Below are 19523 nucleotides of genomic sequence, written 5' to 3'. Positions count from 1 at the left end.
TCAAAGTGATATTAGACTCTGGGCAAAGTGCCTGCGTGCCAGCTACGTACCTTTTTGTTTAGTGTCAGGACTAAATGTAAACTCTAAATGGTGTTTAATTAATCATGAGCTTCAGGCTGCCTTTCTCCAAAGGTGTACGTTTTCTTGAGCTCAGGTAAGACCCAAACTGTGTATTTAGAATAGGTGTATACCTTATACCTGGAATGAGACAGTGGATAACACAAGACATTTGAATATGCACCTCCATGAGATCTGTGGCTTCATTGACTTGTGTGCTAAATAGACAAAAATGCATTTATGTTACCTATCCCTTTCCATTAAAAACATCCCAACATATTTAACAAACTTCTAAATTTTACCTGTGTTACTGTGTAAGGTAAGGTGCTTCTATGGACACCCCAGATTTTCCACACTGGGGGTACAATAGCATGGATGTCTGATTTACCTGGGAATTTAGTCAGGTGGGAGAGGAAAATTAAAGGTGTGGTTAAGGTTTTAGTAATTTTTTAGACATCACATTCTCCTTTCCTAGGCAGCACTGGGATTCTGCAATTGGATCCATATGCATAGATACTTACTTTAGTTAGCTTAAAATGTAATAACTGTGAATGTTCATTAATAATACAGCATTGTTGTTTTGCAGTATTATAGTTATACACAGAATAACAATTTCTAGCAGCGATCAATTACTGAAGGAAAGGATGAACTTGACTAAATTCTCTTTTTTATTTGTTAAAATATTCAGAATCCAATAGCTAAGGCCCAGGTCTTCAGCTGTGTAAATCAGCATGACTCCAGTGAAGTCAGAGCAGCTACACCAACTTACACTGGGTAAGAGCCTGAACTTCAGTGACACCAGCTATACAGTTTACAGGCTTTATTGGCAAGTGCATGTTTATAGACTTGAAGGCAGTTTCTAATCCTGTGTCATATCGTAAACACTACCACCTTGGACAGACAGAACAATTATTTGGAAGCTGAAAGTCTTACCCACTTCTGTAGGAGTATGTTTTAGATGAATTATGCTTCTGTGAAAGAACTTCATGCATGAAGGACCATTACCAGACAGAACTTAGCTTCTACCATTAGCAAAATGTACCAATATTCAGATTCTTGCATTCAGAGCAGGGTAATCAACTTAGGAGGTGAACAATTGAAAAATATATGAAGGGAATTCCTTGCCATCACTGATTAGTCACATAGTTCATTGCACATTCTTACTGAAACTAACATTTGTAATGTTTAAAATGGGTTGGACCTTTAGATAAATGTAAAGAATGACTTAGCAAAAAAAAAAATCTTGAGAAGAACAGTTTGGGGTTTATGATAAATATTTGTTAAACAGGAAGAACTGAGGTAAGACATAATACAGATGAGTATGTCTGTTGCTGGTTCTTGAACAGTCTCTGCCATCCTGTGTGAATGGCAGAACTATCCCTAAACTGCATTTGAACTCTCTGCCTGGGTGCTCTGTTACTGACATTGCTAAATGGGGGCGAGCAGTGCTGCCCTCAGAGAACATGGGGAATGCCAGGACATGCTGAGGGAAGATGTGGATGGACTGGGGTATGACAAACCTGAAGCCTGCTCAACAGGCTGCAGTGGAGTGGGAGTCTGGATGGACAGATCAGCTGGTTCTCAATGAACCTGCCCCAAAATGTAGTTTTCTTTATTACCAGTAAGCTAGGTTAGGGTAACTGTGCTGACTACACATACAAATGTTTTATTCCTTCAGTTAAACAATAACACATGTATTATGATAATACATCAGCATAGCATTGTGCCAGAGCAAAGAAAAATTTTGAAAAAAGTAACTGTATTTAATAGTGATTATGTATATAGAACCAAATTTTAGAAAAAGGTATTGCACAGCACTCAATATTGCTTAGTACTGATCCATCCTTTCTTTGTATTGCAATGCAGCTTAATTTATTTAAGCAATTTTAGTGATTTGTTGAGAAGTTTTACTGAAATACAGGAATCTCCTATCATCCAAGCTCCCTGTTTCCACAAAAACAGGGAGCTTGGATACCTTTCCAAAAACTCTCACAGGTTTCTGTGGTATAAAGGGGTTCCCTGAGGAACCTCTCATAATATCCACATAAGCAAACAGTTTTTCTATCCTGCAGGCTTCCTGCTTCTGATGTGTTTGGAAGAGGTTTTACAATAAAGTTTTATACCATTACTAACATTTTCCTTCAAATGTTTTTGGTCTGCCTTTTACAGTTTCACATGTAGCCTGCCAGAGGTTTTGCTATTTTCTGTTTTTCTCATCTGAACACCCTTTTTTTAAGGAGCTCCTTTTCCTTTTTAATAATATCCTTTACTCTCATGTAGAGCTCTGCTAGTCTTTTGGAGACCCTCTAACTGGCTTTGACAGATAATAGGTACTTACTCAGAAACTCTAATACAGATCATTTTCTCCTAACTTACTCTTAACAAACTTCCTTGATTTTATGTAGTTCTCTTTTCAACATTTTTGCTATGGTAAGTTTATTTGGCCTTTTCACTTCTAAAGGTTTTTGAATTTGAATATATTATGATCAAAATTCGAAGCCAGTTCTTTGATACAGAAATTCAGAAGGTCTGGTACCCTGCTTGATACAAATCAGTTCTCCAAGCTCCCCTGGATTACTCCATTTAATGATTTATGTTGTCTAGAAGCTTAAGTTCTGCATAAAGCCCTACCATAATATTTATCCAGTGCAAATATAATGGAGATCTCTTTACTCCTGCCTTCACAGCCTTTCTCATTTCCACATCCATGTCACAGGCAGCTATCCTAGCCTTTTTACTGTTAGTAACAAAGAACCAGGAGAGAGGGAGACTTTTCAGGCTTCAAGGACTTAGAGCAGAGCAGTTGCTCCTTTTGATTAATCTCCTGGACTTTATTGATTTGAAGAACCTGAAGAATTGTTAACCAGTGAGCTGTTATGTTATGCTCCTATCTCTGTGACCTCAAAGACATCTATCCCCATCCTCCACTGTCCTAGTGAGCACTTCTGCCTGAAATTTTTAAAGTTTTCAAATCTGTATTTTTCCTGAGTTTTCAGTTGATTCTGTTAATAAACATCTCAAGTCTCCAGCTGTACAGAGCCCTGGATAACAGCGGCAGCGAGTTAGGAACCGTCTCGGGAGTTGGGCTAAATGTTGGAATTCCTGGTTGATTTTTATGTTGTTACCTAGCCCTCTCTAGGTGCTTTCAAGTCTAGCAGCTTAGTCCTGACAAAGGACACAGTTTTCAGAGACAATCCAAGTGTCACACTGCCGTTCCAAATAATACCCTTTGTCGTCACTGGATGTTTTTTATATACTTGAGCCCTGACTATATTTATAGGTTATGTATATTCACAGATTTCAGTGATCAGAAAAGGACTGGTGCAGCTTTCTTAAATCAGTGCTGAAATGCAAACAGCAATAGTGTGGCTAATGAAGCTTAGCATCCACTGACAAAGAGTGAGGTCCTTGTTCCTTCTGCCTCTGGCCTGTTCAATTCAAGGTGTAAAGCATTTGCTGCCAACACCTTCAGAAGTTGGTAAGACTTAGGGAACAAGCTGTGTTCTCCCTCACAGATCCCTAATTCCAGCATGTCTTTGACCATTTTCTCTAATCCTTTGCTAGCCGGTTAGGCAGTGTCCCCTCTGGCCTCTGAGAGAAGCTTTAGCCAGAGATAAGCCTGCTCCTTAACAATCCCTGAGGCTGCTGGATCTTCTGGAGCCTCTTCTGCCTTTCTGATTCTGTTTGATATAAAGTCTCCATTACAGGGAATATTAGACAAATTTATTTAACTGTAAATGTGCATTGAAAAGCAAAGAAAAACATCCTTCTATAAATAAACATTTGTACAACCCAGGTCTGAAGAGGATCTTCTGTGGAAGACGTGTCACTTTGCAAATTTAAAATTATTGGGGGCAGTGTAGTTACATTTATATGAAAGTCTGTTTGCCTGGTTGTGATGATGAACTAATTAACTAAAGCAGACTCTTAATTTTTAGCATCTCTGAGTCCCAAGCATCAAGAATAAAATAGAAACAACTATCTTCTAAGAAAGATAAGTTGGAGTACAGGAAAGAGAAGATGCTTCATCAGCTGGTAATGTCAGGCTAAAGTAGCCATTGGATTCAGGTATCTAAAGTGAGGAGTCAAAATAGCTGAGTATTATAGTACTATTGCCTTTACCTGTGGAAACATGAGACCTAATGAGACTCAATATTTAATGGTCAGCTACACACCAAATGACAATCTTTCCTTTTTTGATCAGAGGTTTTGCAAATAGGTGACTGCCCTCACAGAACTCCATTGCTGGTTGAGGCTAAAGAGATTTTTGGAGATGGAAGTCAGTGGAATTGCTGATTGTAATTCTTTAAAGTAACTTCTTAACATTGTATGCCAGATCTATCTAGTTTTTACTTTATGGTATGTGGGGAGCCCAAATGTATTGTACTTTCTGCAGAAAAACAATCCAGTGAATTCTTGTTCAAGAAGCTGCATTTACAACATAATTTATCCACAAAAAAAAAATCTATTATCATGATTCCAATTAATTCTTTTGGACTACCCTAAAGAAGTTCAAAATGCACATCAAAGGGGAAGGTCATAGGGTATGTCTGATTCCAGTAGCATCAAATACCCTAATGCTAATAGAGAGGAAATGTGCAGAAAGATTAACATATCAGAGACATGAGAGCCAACAATTTCCTTTCAAATTTCTTTAGACTTTGTATCACTGGCGACATTGCAGATGTCTCAAAGCTGAAAAGTTTGCCTCAAATATATAATTTCGTACACAGGGAAGTGAATAGACTTTTTCCAGACATACTGGCCCATTTCCTACTTCTTTTGCAAAGCTTAAATCAAGTTTTACTTTACCTGTTACAAGGGGAAAACTGCAGCAAAACCTCCAACCCTTATGAGAACTCAAGTTTTGCTTTGGAAAAATCAAGTACATCTGATTCAAGGTAATTCTCAATTACTGTTTTCTCTTTTTTAGATTACTGGAGTGCCTTTTACAGAGGACTTCTACACCTGAGGAGAAAAGTTATTTCATCACTGTAATCCACAACCTTACTGGGGAAACTGGTCAGCTTTTGTACTTTTCCCCCATCACTGGTTCTTAAGATTTCTGTGTAGGTAATTACCTTTCCCTGCACTGAGAGTCCACAGGGTGGACTGTCAGGAACCTGAAAACCAGTAGTATTCTGGAATTCAGTAGTTTTTATCTACTTAAACCCACTGCTGTTGCAAAGTAGAAGCTGGTAGAACAGGAGTCACCAAGAGTCTGGTATTTTTTTTTCCCGTCACTGTTATTTCTCCCAGTATAGCAAAAAGGAGTTTGTGTCACTTCCAGCTGATGTACTCAGTTAATATCGAATGTCTCGCAGATTGACTATCACAACTCAAATACAAAATGAGCAAGTCTGGCATGCTGCGCTTTTAAATCTGGCAGGGCCCAAGCCTCAGAGCAGTGCTGCTCAGAACAGCAGGGCCAGTCCCGGCTCCACAGGCCGGAGTCCGTGCTCCTCCCGCTCCCGGCCGCTCCTACTTCGGGAGCTTCCCGTGCCCGCTGCGGAACCGCAGTGCCCGGGCCCCGCCGTGCTCCACGGCACGAACACGCTGGGATGAGCTCTCTTTATCTCACCGCACGTACAACCCCGGTCGTTTCTAGAGGAGCTGCCAAGCTCCCCGCGCACAGCCGGAGCCAGAGCCGGCGCCGGTCCGCCAGGACCGACCGGGACCGACCACGGCCGGTCAGGCGGCGGGAGCGGAGCGAGGCGGGGCCCGGAGCCCGCTCCGCCCCATCCTCGGGGATGCCGGGATGTTTACGGGCCTGGCAGGAGCGGCGGGGGGCGGAGAGCAGGTCGGGGTTGCTGCCGGTGCCTCCGCCGCCCGCCAGGAGCCCCGCTAGGCGCCCGCTGCCAGCGCCGGCGCGGCCCCGGGCTCGAGGCGCCGGAGAAGCCGGGGAGGAGCGGGGGCCGGTCCCGGTCTCCCGCGCCAGGAGCAGGCGGAGCCAGGCCGCTCGGTAAGCGGGGCGGTGGTGGGACCGCGGGCGGCGGCGGGCCCGGGGGGTCCCGGGGGTCCAGGCGGCCAAGCCGGCGCTGCCGGGGCGCTCCCCCCGCCGCTGGGGCAGCCGGCGGTCCCGCCTCCCGCCGCCGCCCATTGGCCGCGGGGCTGCGCTGCGCGGCGCCATTGGCCGCGGCGGCTGCCGCTCCGCCCGCCGCACGGGGAGGGAGCGGCGCGGGGCCGGAGCGAGAAAGTTTGTGCGCGGCGCTGGGGTGGGATGGCTGCGGGCTGCGCCGCGTCCGGGGCACCGGCACCTGCCCCCGGGGCCGGAGGGGCGGCGAGCCGCCGTGTGCCGGCAGGGCAAGCTGCGCCCTGAGCCCTCCGTTGGCGTCTCGCCCGGTGTCGGCTGCCGCGCCGCCTCCGCTAGAGGAGCGGGCGGCCGGGGACCCTGCCCGGCGGCCTCAGCCTGCCTCCGGCCTCAGCCTGCCTGGGGCCGGGCCGCCCCCCGTGCCTCTGCCGCGCCGGGCTCCTTGCGTGCCTGCCGCAAGCGGAGCTGCTTTTCTTGGTGTTCCTCGTTACTTTCCCCTGGTTTCCTCCAGGCTCCCGTGCCGTCCTCTCACTTGGGGGTGGGTGTCGGGCAGATGCTGCCGGGACAGCCCAGCCTGGGAGTGTCACACGGCAGCGGGTGACGGCGGCGCTGTCACCGGCTGTGAGGTGGGGACAGCCCCGTCCCCGTCTGCCCCGGGAGGGCACCGGGGCTGCCCGGCCGGGGCCCTCCCGCTGCCGGGCCGCCCCGGTGCGGGGTTTGCCCGCGGGCTTGAGGAGTGCTGCGGCCTGGTGGGATACGCTGGAAGTGAGGCATTCTCCGTCAGAGGAGTGAGTGTCCCTGCCTTCAACTTACCGAGCATCCAGGCTCGGTTATCCCGGTACCGGCCCCAGGAACTGATCCTGCCTGGGTTTTGGGTTCAGAAAGCTGTTCTTCGAGTGCTGTGTGCTTTGCTTTGCTCTGCATTTTTTGCGGCGCATTTTTTGAGGGGAATGGTAAAACTGCTTAAGATAATCACCCTACTTCTGATAAAATATGATGAGGGGATGTGTATTCATTAATCACACAAATATTTAATTATTGATATTAGATAAAACCTTTCTAAACGTTTTTTTCCCGTTCTTGCACCAACTGAATGGTAACTTTTGTCACCTTTTGAAGTGATAGAGGTGTTTTTTCAGATTGCAGTAATGGCATCACTTCTCTGGAAAGGTCGCATGTGCGCAGTAATTTTGTGGAATGTACTGGATGTATTTCCTGTATAAAGCTGTGTTACAAGCCTGAGATGCAGAAATTGCACAAGATACACACTTTGGATGATTAGATCTGATGGTTAGATTCACAGATTAGCTAAATCAGGAAGAACAAAATTTAAAAGGTTTTGGGTTTTTTTCCTAGGCAGTTTAGGAGAGAACTCAAGTGTTGCAGTGCTGTAGAAATGTCTCTTTAAACAACAGACTTGCACTGTCTTGGGAGAGATGAAATGCAGTGGAAAACAGTCATTAGTTCATGGCCTATGGAAAACTTAGGCAGAGGAAGGAAAACTGTGGTGGAAAGAGGGAAACTTACAAGCAAGTCCGGCAGCTTTAAAGTCATGTTTGTTATTTTTAAATGTTTTGATACTAAGAATAATATTAAGAGCACTTGTTCTTTAATTTCAAAACATGAAGATACTATATTCAGAAATACCTGATGTTTGGGTAGATGACTTGTCAGAGCACACTTAGAAATTGTTCACTGTAAGGATGGAGATACTGCCTTTGTCATAGATATCTTTTATTCAACATACTAGTTAGTCATTGCAGTAAAAAAAAAAAAAATTTGAGATCAAGGAATTTTATTCAACCAAAGTGTCTTCCTTACAAATTAGATAAGTAGATTCCATCCTCACCATGGAAGTTTGTTTCAAAAGAAGAAAAAAATCTAAATTTTAGAGTTCATTGGAAGGCCAGTGAACAAGTGAGAAAGTCAGATGAAAAAGAGTCAGGCAGGAAGTCAGTTGCTTATTTTACTGTGACCTGTGGTATCTTCTGGATTGTAAAACAGCCATATAAGCCCCTCTATGAGCTCAGTTGCACAAAACACAGCCCTGTGTATTTGTGCACAGAGACAATTTGTTGAGGCAGTTTGTTCATAAATACACTCCCCACGTGTAATAACCTTAGTGAGTACTCTCTGCATTCATACTGGTGCTAAATTCAGTTTATCACTATCAGTGCCTTGCTGCCTTCTGAAGTTTGATATTGTTCCAAACATCTGTGCTGGATGCTTGGTTGAGTTCACCTTACATTGGAAAGTCCCCTAGGAAAAGTCCAACTGCACTAACTTCTTCTCTACCTCCAAGGGATTTTTTTGGTAATAATTCGGTGTTTATCCAAAAATCCCTTCTGATTTAGGATTTAGGAGATGATGGGATTATCCTGTGAAGGTTAATACTGTAGATAGTTCATAGATACCTTCTGATTTAGGAGATGATGGGATTATCCTCTGAAGGTTAATACCATGGGTAGTTTTAGGAGTTAACTGACTAGTTTCCAGAGAATTTGTTCAGTTTATCTGCATTCCATGTGCTTTGCAAATGAGATGAAAATAACTGACCAAAATACCAAAGGGGTGATACGGGCAGCCTTTAGAACCCTGATTTGCTGTATTTATCACCATTTCACTTCCCTAGCCACGTGGGAAGGAACTGAGCCCTAGACTGAAGTATGTAATCTTGCTTTTTGTTTCCCTAATAAGTATTAAAGTGATTCTTCTTGTCACATTAGTTTAAAAAGATGTAGAGAAGCAATGCTGTGAAAATGAGTTGCTTCTTTGGCGAAGGGACTCCTCTGCATTTGTCTCAGGCACGTAAAACAAATCTTTGATTCAGCTGTGATTTTTGTAGCTAGAAAATGTGCAGGATTTCAAGTGCCATTGTAACCTGTTGGGCATATAGCACTTATTTATGCAAGGAAATTTGTTATAAAATTTTAAACAACACATCAAAAAGAGGAATTTATAAGAAAATACTGTGAACAGTCATGTTAAAAACTGATTGCATGTGGTTAATCTTGTGATATTAGTGACTTTTGTATAGGATTACAGTGACAGAGTAAATAGACTGCATCATGTGGCATTTGGGAGTCTGCATTCAAGCCTCTTCAAGCTGCTTGGAATGATTTATAGCAAAGTTATTGCTGTCTTATTTAATAGCTGTGTTTATGTTGGACCAGATGAATTATTTGACAATGTCATAAAAGTTCATGTAGAGCTTGTAGATTAGATTGTTGCTGAAGCCTTTGGGAGATATTTGAATAAGGTGCTGTGAAGTATTGATGAACCAGTCTTTCCCAGTTAATTTTAATTTTCTGGGGTTAGAGTACAGAGTTTACAAAAAAATTGAAAGTATCACAGGTGAACTAAAAGTTACTTCTAAAAAGAAGTAAAAACTTGTGGTAGGAAAAGCCTCCTGCCCTTCAGAGGCCCTTCTTCTGTACCCTTTTTGTCCTCATCTGAGAGCAAATCCAAAAAAGGAGTTGTCTTTGCAGCAGTGAACTTCCAGTCCTTGCTCTGCCTGAAGTTCAGAACTGTGTGATGGGTGTGTGGGCTGTGTGAGCTTTGCAGAGACCTGCAGGACCTGGGGAGCAGCCTGCAGACAGTGCCCAATGTACTGCTGGTCATTGAGGGTGCTCCACAGCCACATGTGGATCTTGCATCTTTTAGACAGTGGTGGTTTAATGTAAAACACAGAAGCAGCTGCAGACTTGAGTGTTGGCTTGCCTCTGAAGTGAGTGTGCTGGCTGCTGCCTGCCTTGCTTCTGGACCCAGGGATCCTGGATTACTCACTGCTTTTGGGAGTCAAGGGTAATGCTGCTCAGAGGTTCACAGAAAGCCTGCTAAATGTGGCTGGTGTTTCTTTTCTGATTCTTTAGAATGCTTTGTTTATTTTCTCATCTTTGGGGTAGCAGATTTTAAACTAGATACTACAGATAAATTTTTTCAGCTCGAGAATGTGCATCTAGTGCCTGCAGTAGGATGTCTTGCGCTGCTTTCTAAGATACTGAGAGATTTCTTTGAGGAGTGTGTGGAATTTCTTGTTAAATGTGTTCTACTCCAACTGTAGCAACATGGACATTGTCAGCCAGAGTTGTTGCACGCTTGTGTCCACCCAGTCTTCTAATTGGGATGTATTTTCCCTGTGCTTAGCCATAATGAGTTTCTCTGTCAGTGCTTTCACTCTTTTCATTTTTCTTGTGTTTTTAACTCTTATGTGAAGATCAGCTATTTACACTTCTAGTGAAATCTCTTCAGCATCTCTTTATGAATAATTTGCTTTTATAGGTGTGTTTAAAGTTGTGCCCTCATTAGGACTCCCTCTCTTGTTTGTGAGAGCTGTGAGATTTGCCCCTGTAAGGGTTTCTAAAACATGTTTTAGCTTCCTTTATCTGAACATCTTAGTTTTTGAGGGTTTTTTTCTCCTTTTACTTTCTTTTCCTTTTTCCCGTTTAACTTGTTATTCTTATTTATGTTCCTTCTGTTAATTTTGTTTCCTAATTCTACTTTCCCATACACTATTTTGTTGACTAAACTCTTGGGTTGGTGTTGAGTGAATTGCCTTCTCTCTGTTCTGGTGCTTGCCTTGCTGTTATTGCAGCTTTTTGAAGTGCTTGTTCACCTCCCTACTGAGGACAAAGCACAGTTAAATGTGGTGAACTAACTTACCAGTGCATTATTGCCAGAGGGAAGATGTTCTGTTTCTTCTGCAGCCCCTTTCCTACATCTCCCATCTCTGAACTTCCCCTTCTTACTTTTTTCTCTGGTGCTCAGCAGAGTGCCCCATGTGCTGGTTCTGCTCTCTGCTTGAAGAGCAGAAGCCCAGCTGCACCAGGGAGTTGGATCAGTTTGGCAACAGGGCCAGAGAGTTCACGATGGCAATGTGGGATTGTGTGGCAAAGAAAGTGAGAGAAAGAAAGGCGTTACTGAACTGTTGGATTGACTTGTGTAATTTCATGTTAGAGATGTAATTTGGCAGTAGATTCAGCTGATCCAAGTTAGCTGCGGCTACAGCAGTCCTGTATCTTCCCCTCTGTCTTTTGCCATCACAGTTCCGTCCTTGTCTCTGCAATGCCACGATTCTGGCAACTGAACTGGGAAGAAGTGACTTTCAAGGTTAGTTTTCAGCAAGTTTCACTTTGCTTACTAGGAGTCTGGCTAGCCACAGCAGCTCCACTAGAAGGAAGAGGGTTTGGGAATCATGGCTGAAGGCAGGGGAAGGGGCAGCATCACATCATCTGTTCACCCTGTCTTAGAGCTGCTCGCTTACAGATGCAGGAGCACAGCCTGTTGTGGTGTGGGCCAAAGCTTTGCTTTCTAGATGGTATCATGGTTAAATACAGTGCATTGTTCCCTGCAATACTTCTCACTGACATTATTATCATCTACCTATGCCCTTTATAATTGGCTATTGAGTATGAAGAAATAGGTTATCAAATTTCCTTCAGGTGAATAGAAACTAAATGAAGAATGTAGAAGCTTGCTGCTCAAGCAGTTTCGGTTCCTGTTTCTTTTTCAGTTCATAAGAAATAACAAACAAACAGTTCAATAAAGGGCAAGTCAGTGCATGTATAACCCTTTGGGAGCACCTTGCAAGATAAGCAATTTACTTGAGTGACATAACTGAAACGGAGAGGGAGAAGTAAACAAACTAACTTTTTAAATTGTGCAAATGAAGAGGAATGCAAGCGGACTTGTGAAGCAGGGGAGCTTTGACTTTCATCTTCTAGTCAGACAGCAAACTCTGACAGAGCAAACTCTTAGTAGCTGGAGAATGACAGTGAGTGACATGTGTGTTTTTGGGGTTGGAGTGAAAATAAGTCTGGTGAGTTGGGCCAAATAGATCAGAAAACTGGGTACAAACTCTTAGAATATTCCCCTGCTTTCTTCCAGAAGGGTTGTGTATGGCTGCTCCTGCTCTTGCTAAAACCAAGTTTTACCCCGGATTAACTGTCTGTGTGTTTTTTTGTCAGCTTTGACTGGACTGCCCATGAGTAGGCAATTTGGATATAAATTTGCTGAAAAATGCAGTATTTCCAATTAGGTAGTTAATATCTACCTGTAGGTTAACAACTGCTGGGAATTTGTATTGCTCAGATTCAAGGCCATCCCTACAGAGGGGAGGAGTGACTTTGCATCCTGTGGGGAGTTTTGATCTGGGTTTTAGAAACTGCTTCTAAAATTAAAATTAATCCTTCTTAAATATAGATGTATGTGGATCTATACTGAATCACTTTCAGTACTTTAAAGTTGCTTATAAAGCTTCTTTCTGATGTGGATGCTTCTGCAGAGCATTTGACAAATGGTATGTGTTTTCCACACTTTAGAAGATATTTTGGGTTTTTTGGATAATATGAATCAAATATTTACTATTAGCTGACAGTGGTAAAAATGAAATATTCTATGTACATACACAGATATAGGTACATAATCTGTGTACAGATGTGTACACATATATATCTTAATATGCATATATATAATTTTTGTATGTATGTATACTAATAAAATGTGACATTGTATTGTGATAATGGTGAACTTGGTCTTCCAGTACTGAGTCTGCTTTGTCCATTGTCAGTTAGTCTTGGCACACTAACTTCAAGTGGGTGTCAGCTTAAATGCATTTTGCATTATTAATGCATACATATAAAAATGTATGTAATTATAAGCATTACAAACTGCAGCCTGCCCCTGAGTTGCCAGCATTGAGTGGGTGCTGAGGAGCGTTCATCAGTGTTCATGACCTGACAAAGTGTGGGCTGAGTTTGACCACCAAGCCAGTTCCCTCCAGTGGCCAAGTTTTGCCTTAAAGAATGACTCAAGTCAGTCTGCCTTACAAACCAGTTCTGTGGCTGGTTTTTGCCCTGCTCACACCAAGCTGAAGGGCCGAGCTGTTACTGCAGGCTGTGAAGATTGTGTCCTCCCGCCAGGTCTGTGGTGCTGAGAGGCCATGTCAGTGTGACTGCAGGTGACAGAGAGCAGGGCTGCAGTCGGGCTGGCAGTGTGACTGCAGGTGACAGAGAGCAGGGCTGCAGTCGGGCTGGCAGTGTGACTGCAGGTGACAGAGAGCAGGGCTGCAGTCGGGCTGGCACGCCCGGGCTCCCTGGCACACCCTGCTGGGATTAGCGCTGCTGCGGTGGGCTAAGCAATTGTGTCGGCTGTTCAGGAAGGCACTAGGAAATCTAAACCCGTGTTTCCACAGCACTAGGCTTTTTTTAGGTTCAACCAGGGGGACTGTTTGAATGTTCTATCTATGTTTAAATTGTGCTTTTGGGTAGCTGAGACTCAACATGTGATACAAGCAAACGGGAATATTTCTTTAGCTTGTATTCTTACATGGAAATGTAGAATTGATGTATGTGGTTGGCTTCCCCCCCCACCCCTCAGCTGAGACTGATCCTTATCTTTAAATTTAGTAAAGATAGATGAGAAGTTTGTTGGTATAAAATTTTTCATTTTAAATCCATGTTAGATTGAAAAATCTAACTTTACACAAAATTGACAAGAAAATTATTTACAAAAAATAGTTGTTCCTGGAGAACCTTGTCTCTAATTTAACTAAAATAATGGTTATAGTAAAAACTGAAAATATCTGCCTTAATTGGTGGTGTAATCCAGAAGTAAACATAGTACATTCCATTCTTTGAGAACAGCCAAATTGACTGTGTTCCTGATCAGCACATCCTGAACCAGTGTAACTCCTTGTTTCTCTGTGTTAGCAATTATGTGGAGTAGTTACAGCTATACTTTGCTGAAAAAAAAGAAGACTGAGCTTCTCAGATTCTCAGCAGAACTGTAACATTCTGAGCATTCATTTAAGTATATGCTCTTTTCCTAAAGTATAGCTGTTTCTGCTTTGACATTGATTACTGTATGTTCTCACTTAAGATGCAAAATTGACAAACAAGTGCATAGCAAGTAGCTAATGGAAACCATGTATATTGAGAATATTAATGATGTTTTCTACAGGAAAATGTATTTTTTTGTTGTTGAAGAACTGCCATCTGTTAAAGCAACAACATTTTTGCCTAAATACTGTGTGAATTCAGTGTGAATGCTTTATGGACTTGGAGCTATAAAACTAGGTCTTAAAAAGCGTGTTTCATGCGATTAAGCAGTGCATTTAATCTTTTTCTCCTGGAATAGTCTGATCATGTTTTCAAGACATAGTTGCAAGACTTAAGTCACAAGGATTTCAAGTTTTTCCTAGTTTTTTTTTTTTGTTTGTTTTTGTTTGTTTGTTTTTAATGTTATTTTAGAATACATTTGAGTGAAATGGAAGTGATGAGCTCTGACTCCTGTTCTGGAGTGGCTCCTCTGCTCTGGTTGCCCTGACAGCCGTGGGTAGTCCTGCCTCTCCTCTGGCAGGCTGCTGGAAAGCACCTGGAAAGCTGAGTGCTGCTTGTGGGATGAGAGCTTGGGTGTGGGAGTGAGCTCTTGCCTCTTGGGCTGCTTTATATCTGTGTGATCTTCGGATGTGAGGGCAGAGAGCTCTGACAGGTGGCCACTGGGGAAGTGAAGAGGACAGCCAGGCCTGTTTGTTAAGGAAGGAAAAGGTGTTACTGCCATTTCAGGCACTTGGGGTTTGATGGTCTGACTTTCTGGTGAGGGCTCCTTTCTGCCTTGAGGAGTAAGAGGAGTTGCTGTGCCCTTGTGGTTTCAGATGAAAAATTATTGTCTGTGTCCCCAGGAACTTCATTCTGTATCCTTTTTGTGTAGGTGCCAGCTACTGTTTTGATGAACTGAAAAGTCAAAGATTTAAAATATTAGTAATTAACCAGAAGTATTAACTATATTTGTCAAGTGCTAGCAGCCATAACCAGAGTAAAAGATTTATGCCTGTGTTCCTGTGATCCATATTATGTGCAGGTTGTCCAAATCCAAATGGTCTTCATCATCAAAATGGCGAACATCATGTTTGCAAGATAAATGATTAAGAAAGGTCTGGTTTTTGGCAAGGGGTATGGTGAAGACAAGGAGTCCTTCCCTCCCTATGTGGCTGGTTTGAGAGCATTGAAAAACATGAGCTGCATTTGGAGGTTTTGCGGGGTGAGTTGACTTGCCTCACGTCACCTGTTAATTCTGTTCTGTGAACCTTTATCAGGGTGATGGATTTGCAGACGGTGGTCACTGTGTTATTTGTTTAAAGAGGTGACTGACATGTTACAAATAGATGTGTCTTCTGTTTGCATTTCAGTTTTAAACAGGCATGGACTCTTTGGGGTATTTTCGGTATCTTGTCACTATAAATTAGAACTGGAAAACCATCTTTGTAAGAGATGAAATTATTGCCTCAATTGAAATTTTAAGATGAACAGTATTACAACACTATGTTTTGACTTCTGGAGTTAGTATTAAGGTGAAAGACATGAAAACAGTCTTCAAACAACAAAATCCAATTCTTACTTATATTGTGTTTTATAGTACAAGAGGTTTACTTTGCATCCTTGGCAATTGTTTGCCTCTTTGTGATTTTCTATGATCAATACGCCACAATTCTCAAAAATGTGAATCTATCATGCAGTCTTCAAAGATGAAAAAAAATAAAGTAACTTTCATATATGGACATAAAATACTTATCTTTGTGTTTCTGCAAAAGGAACAACAAATCCACTAGTTGATAAATCTTCCATGATTTATATGGTAGAATGTTTTACCTCTTTGGTTTGCTTGCTTTTATTGTAAAAACAAGCCACAGAGGGCAGAGTGACTGGCAGTGGTAGTAATATGACTTCTCCCATTTCTAATCTTTTCTCAAATTTAACAAGAAAAGAGAGGCACAAATTCCTGAACACTTTCAGTCAGTGCTTCTGACCATTCAGATAAGATGAATGGGTTATATATTTCGAATCAACATACATCATCTAAATATTTCAGCTTGGTTTCATTCATCTCTTGCAATAGAGGGTAAAGTTTTTTTTATTTACTTCTTGGCAATTTGAAGCAAATGTTTGACCTATAGGAATTACCTGTTGGTGGTCAAAATTTTAAGTGTTGAAACATATTAGTGGAACACTGCAAAACCTTCAGTAGAAATATTGATGCTATTGAAGAGAGTTAAAATCATATAAAGACTCTTCAAAATAGCACTTCTGAAAAAAATTATTTCCTTCTTAGGAGTGACAGGAAGAATTATACAACAAGAAGTTAGCAGAAGATTCCTTAAGCTTGCTGTAAGTTCCTCCCCTGGGGTTTGTTGCAACTGCATCAACCCCTGTGAGTCTACCCAGAGAGTCTAAATTCTGAATTTGTGTGACAACAGTTTAATTTTCAGTGCTGTTGTGTTATGGTTTCTTGCCTCAGAGGGGAGGTTGCATGGCAGATGTTTTAGAACTTGCAAAAAATGTCAGTATTGGTGTCCTAGTGCTGGCTGAAAGATTGCCTGGTCAGTGGTGTGCACTGGCTCTTTTCTCAGCATGGTCATTCTGAGAGTCTTGGAAATCTTGGCATTACTACTCCTGTTCTCTGCTTCTCACTGTAGTTTGATAATTGATTTTTTTTTTCTGTTGACCAGCCTGAAATTGCTTTTTTTGTATCTCCTTTATGTTTGTATCAGTTACAGGTAATAGAAAACAACAGGAAGCCCCAACCTGTGTGCTTTGTGTGGAAGTATGATGGATGGAAAGGCAAAGCCTAAGGGGACCTTTGGTTTCTCTGGAGTGTGGCAGTGGTTTGGTGTCAGGAATTGCTGATGGAGCTGGGATGGCATGTGGGTGCCTGCTTTCAATGGGCCAGGGAGAGCAGATCACTAATGATTTGTTTGTGTATTCTGTCCACTGCTTTCTACACAAGGGCAGCACACAGAAACTACAGAGCTGCTTGGTGACTCTTTTGTCTGTTGGTGATCTTACCACAACAATACTGTAAGACTGGCAGCAGTGCAGTGAGCACAAGCCATTCATTAGTTTCTTGAATATTTTGTATTTGCCTTTGAAAAGCTTTTCTAAGGTTTTCTGTTGAGAGTTATTTCTAACCCTTTGAATAGTCTAGAGAAATTACTGGGAAGATTTGCGTGTGTTTTAACAACTACAGGAATCTGTGTGGAGTGTAAATAGCTTTGTATGTGGAAGAACATAGGTTTAGCAGAACAAATTTATTACAGGAAATTTCCTCATGTTAAACATTTAATGGTGTCAGAAAACATGTTCTGTCTGTCTCTAGAACATTCAGGATTTGGAGCAGAGAATAAGAAAACAATAAGTTGAAAAAGGAAGGATAATATCCCTGTCAGACACATGATTCTTGTTCCTCTGAAGGCCTTGGCAGGTTTGACTGGGTAGTAGGCAGGGATACTTCATCTTTGTGTGATGAAAAAGTTGTTCAGGCCCCTTGCCTCTTACTTATATGAAAGCTTATTTCATTGTTTGACTTTGAAGCTGCCAGTGAACTTCTGTGTTGTCTTCATCTGAACAGGGCTTGCCCTTGTAGGCATCAGTAGCACTGGCTGCTGCACCTACTTCCCCTCAGGGGTGCCTAAGAAAGGATGCACTTAGTTGAGGGAAAAAAAATAATCTTATGAGTAGTTGCATTTTTGTCTCTCCTGTTTTTACTGCTAATGGTTCAGTGCATTTTGAAACTCTTATTACTGGTCAAAGCCTTATGTGTCTATCTTGGGAATGTGGCAGGCATCTTTCCTCCTATCTTACTGATGGGAAAAGAGAAGTTCACAGTATTCCAAAGGCCTCTTAACTGGCTTGTCAGAATGTACTGTGTACATGTTTAGCTTTTTTTCCTGTTTGGATGGAACTAATCTTGCATATTCCCAAAGCCTACAGATAAATCAGTGCAATGCAGTATGTGTGCTGCAGTTGTAACTCTTCTGCTGATCTGCTGTTTCCCCTGCTGCCTGTAGGTCAGACATTTACATAGTTAAACACGTGGTTGGTGCCCCTGAAGAGTAATGGGATGATGCAGCTTTTATCAGGCAGAGTCATTTGTCTGGTGCAAGTAGTTTTAATTCACATTAATAATAATAAATTCAGGTGCCTATAGTGATTTTTTTAAAATTTCATAGAACAGCTAAACATAAGAAAACCTCCTTCCCCAAGCAGAGCTAGTTAAATGTTCCTAAACTCAAGCTACAATTGAGATGATGAATTCCTTTGTTCTTCTGCTATGTTCATTAATCATAAATACTGGGTGAATTACAGTGTAATGACTGTATTTTTCTTTTCAGGACATAAGGGACATTGCTGCTTGATAGAATGGATGAACAATCACAAGGGATGCAGGGGCCTACTGCTCCACCATTTCAGGCACAGGTACATATATCTGGGGTTTTTAACTGTAACTCATTTCTTAAATAGGGATAACATTGTTCCTTGTGGTAACAATGAAACTGTGAACACATAGAAATGTATTCTCATGATCTTGAAATGAATTCTATATCTGTCGAGTAATCCATAGAAAATAATTGGTTTTAATTTTTGCCTCCTGCTGCTTCACTGACTTTGGGAAGTTGGAGTTGTAGTGTAAGGAGGAAGGAGAGAGGAATACTATTGTTTCCTTAAGAAATGTTGTTAAACACTATGTTTCAAAATTGTATCCAAAATATCCTCTTTATTCCAGACTGTTGGCTTTACCTACATCTTCTCACAGTATCACTTCTGGCAGTGATACTGTATGAATTTCTGCCCTCACATTGTCAGAAATGTAATGGTTGAAACCAGGCATCAGGTTTCAACCCCACAGCCTCCCTGGGGCACCTCCCTTTTGCTGTCACACTCACAGTGAAAAAAATCTTTCCTGATGTTCAGATGAAACCTTCAGTGTTTCAGCCTGTGCCTATCGCCTCTTGTCCTGTCATGGGGCACTGCTGAAGGAACCTGACTCTGTATTTTAACATGTGTTTTTCAGGAATTTGAGCCCACTGATGAGATTCCCCCTGAATCCTCTCTTCTGTAGGCTGGATGTTGCCAGTGCTGTCAGCCTTTCCCCTGTGATCTGTGCTGCAGTGCCCTGGTCGCTTTCTCCAGTATGTCTGTGTAGGGGTGGCCCAGAGCTGGATGCAGCACTCCAGGTGTGCTCCTGCCAGTGCGGTAGAGGGGAAGGATCATCTCCCTCCTCCTCCTCCTGGCACCACTACTCCAAATGCAGCCCAGGACATCCCTGTCCTCCAGGGAGTGCATTGCTGGCCCCTGTTCACATTGGTGTCCAGTGGGACCCCAGGTCTGGCCTGTGGGGCTGGTTTCCAGCAGGTCAGTGCCCAGTGTTCCTGGTGTGTTTTGGGGTTATCACAGCTTATATGTGGGGCTTCCCACTTCCCTGTGGTGAATTGTGTGAGGCTCCTGGCAGCCCATTTGTGCAGCCTGTCAGGGTCCCCTGGGATGACATCACAACCCTCTGGTACATCCAGTCCTCCCAGTTTGTGTCATCAGCAAACTTACTGAGATGACACTTGGCCCCATTATCCAGATCATTAAAGATGGTGTTGATCAATACTGCA

The 19523-nt window shown here is 42.5% G+C and overlaps 1 protein-coding gene across 6 annotated transcripts in view; it reads left to right on the top strand.

Moving 5' to 3' along the window:
• Window positions 1-5847: 5847 nt before the first annotated feature.
• NEK7 (NIMA related kinase 7) overlaps window positions 5848-19523 on the top strand; it is a 69179-nt gene continuing 55503 nt past the window's right edge. Inside the window, exons 1-4 of one of the 6 annotated variants that reach the window (XM_030226566.2) lie at window positions 6857-6876; window positions 14948-15127; window positions 16196-16251; window positions 18255-18339. In XM_030226566.2, coding sequence (XP_030082426.1) covers window positions 18283-18339 — 57 coding nt within the window. In that variant the 5' untranslated portion in view covers window positions 6857-6876; window positions 14948-15127; window positions 16196-16251; window positions 18255-18282. Of the gene's footprint in view, window positions 6020-6791; window positions 6877-14947; window positions 15128-16195; window positions 16252-18254; window positions 18340-19523 lie in introns of those variants that run through there. The other 5 variants (XM_030226567.2, XR_007778057.1, XM_050977383.1 and 2 more) reach the window with 5 other exon arrangements.

The sequence above is a fragment of the Serinus canaria genome, chromosome 8 (genome assembly GCF_022539315.1).
Source record: "Serinus canaria isolate serCan28SL12 chromosome 8, serCan2020, whole genome shotgun sequence".
In the NCBI taxonomy this organism is placed as follows: Eukaryota; Metazoa; Chordata; class Aves; order Passeriformes; family Fringillidae; genus Serinus; species Serinus canaria.
Note: the sequence above shows the minus strand (reverse complement) of the source record. Positions and strands in the feature narration are given on the sequence as shown.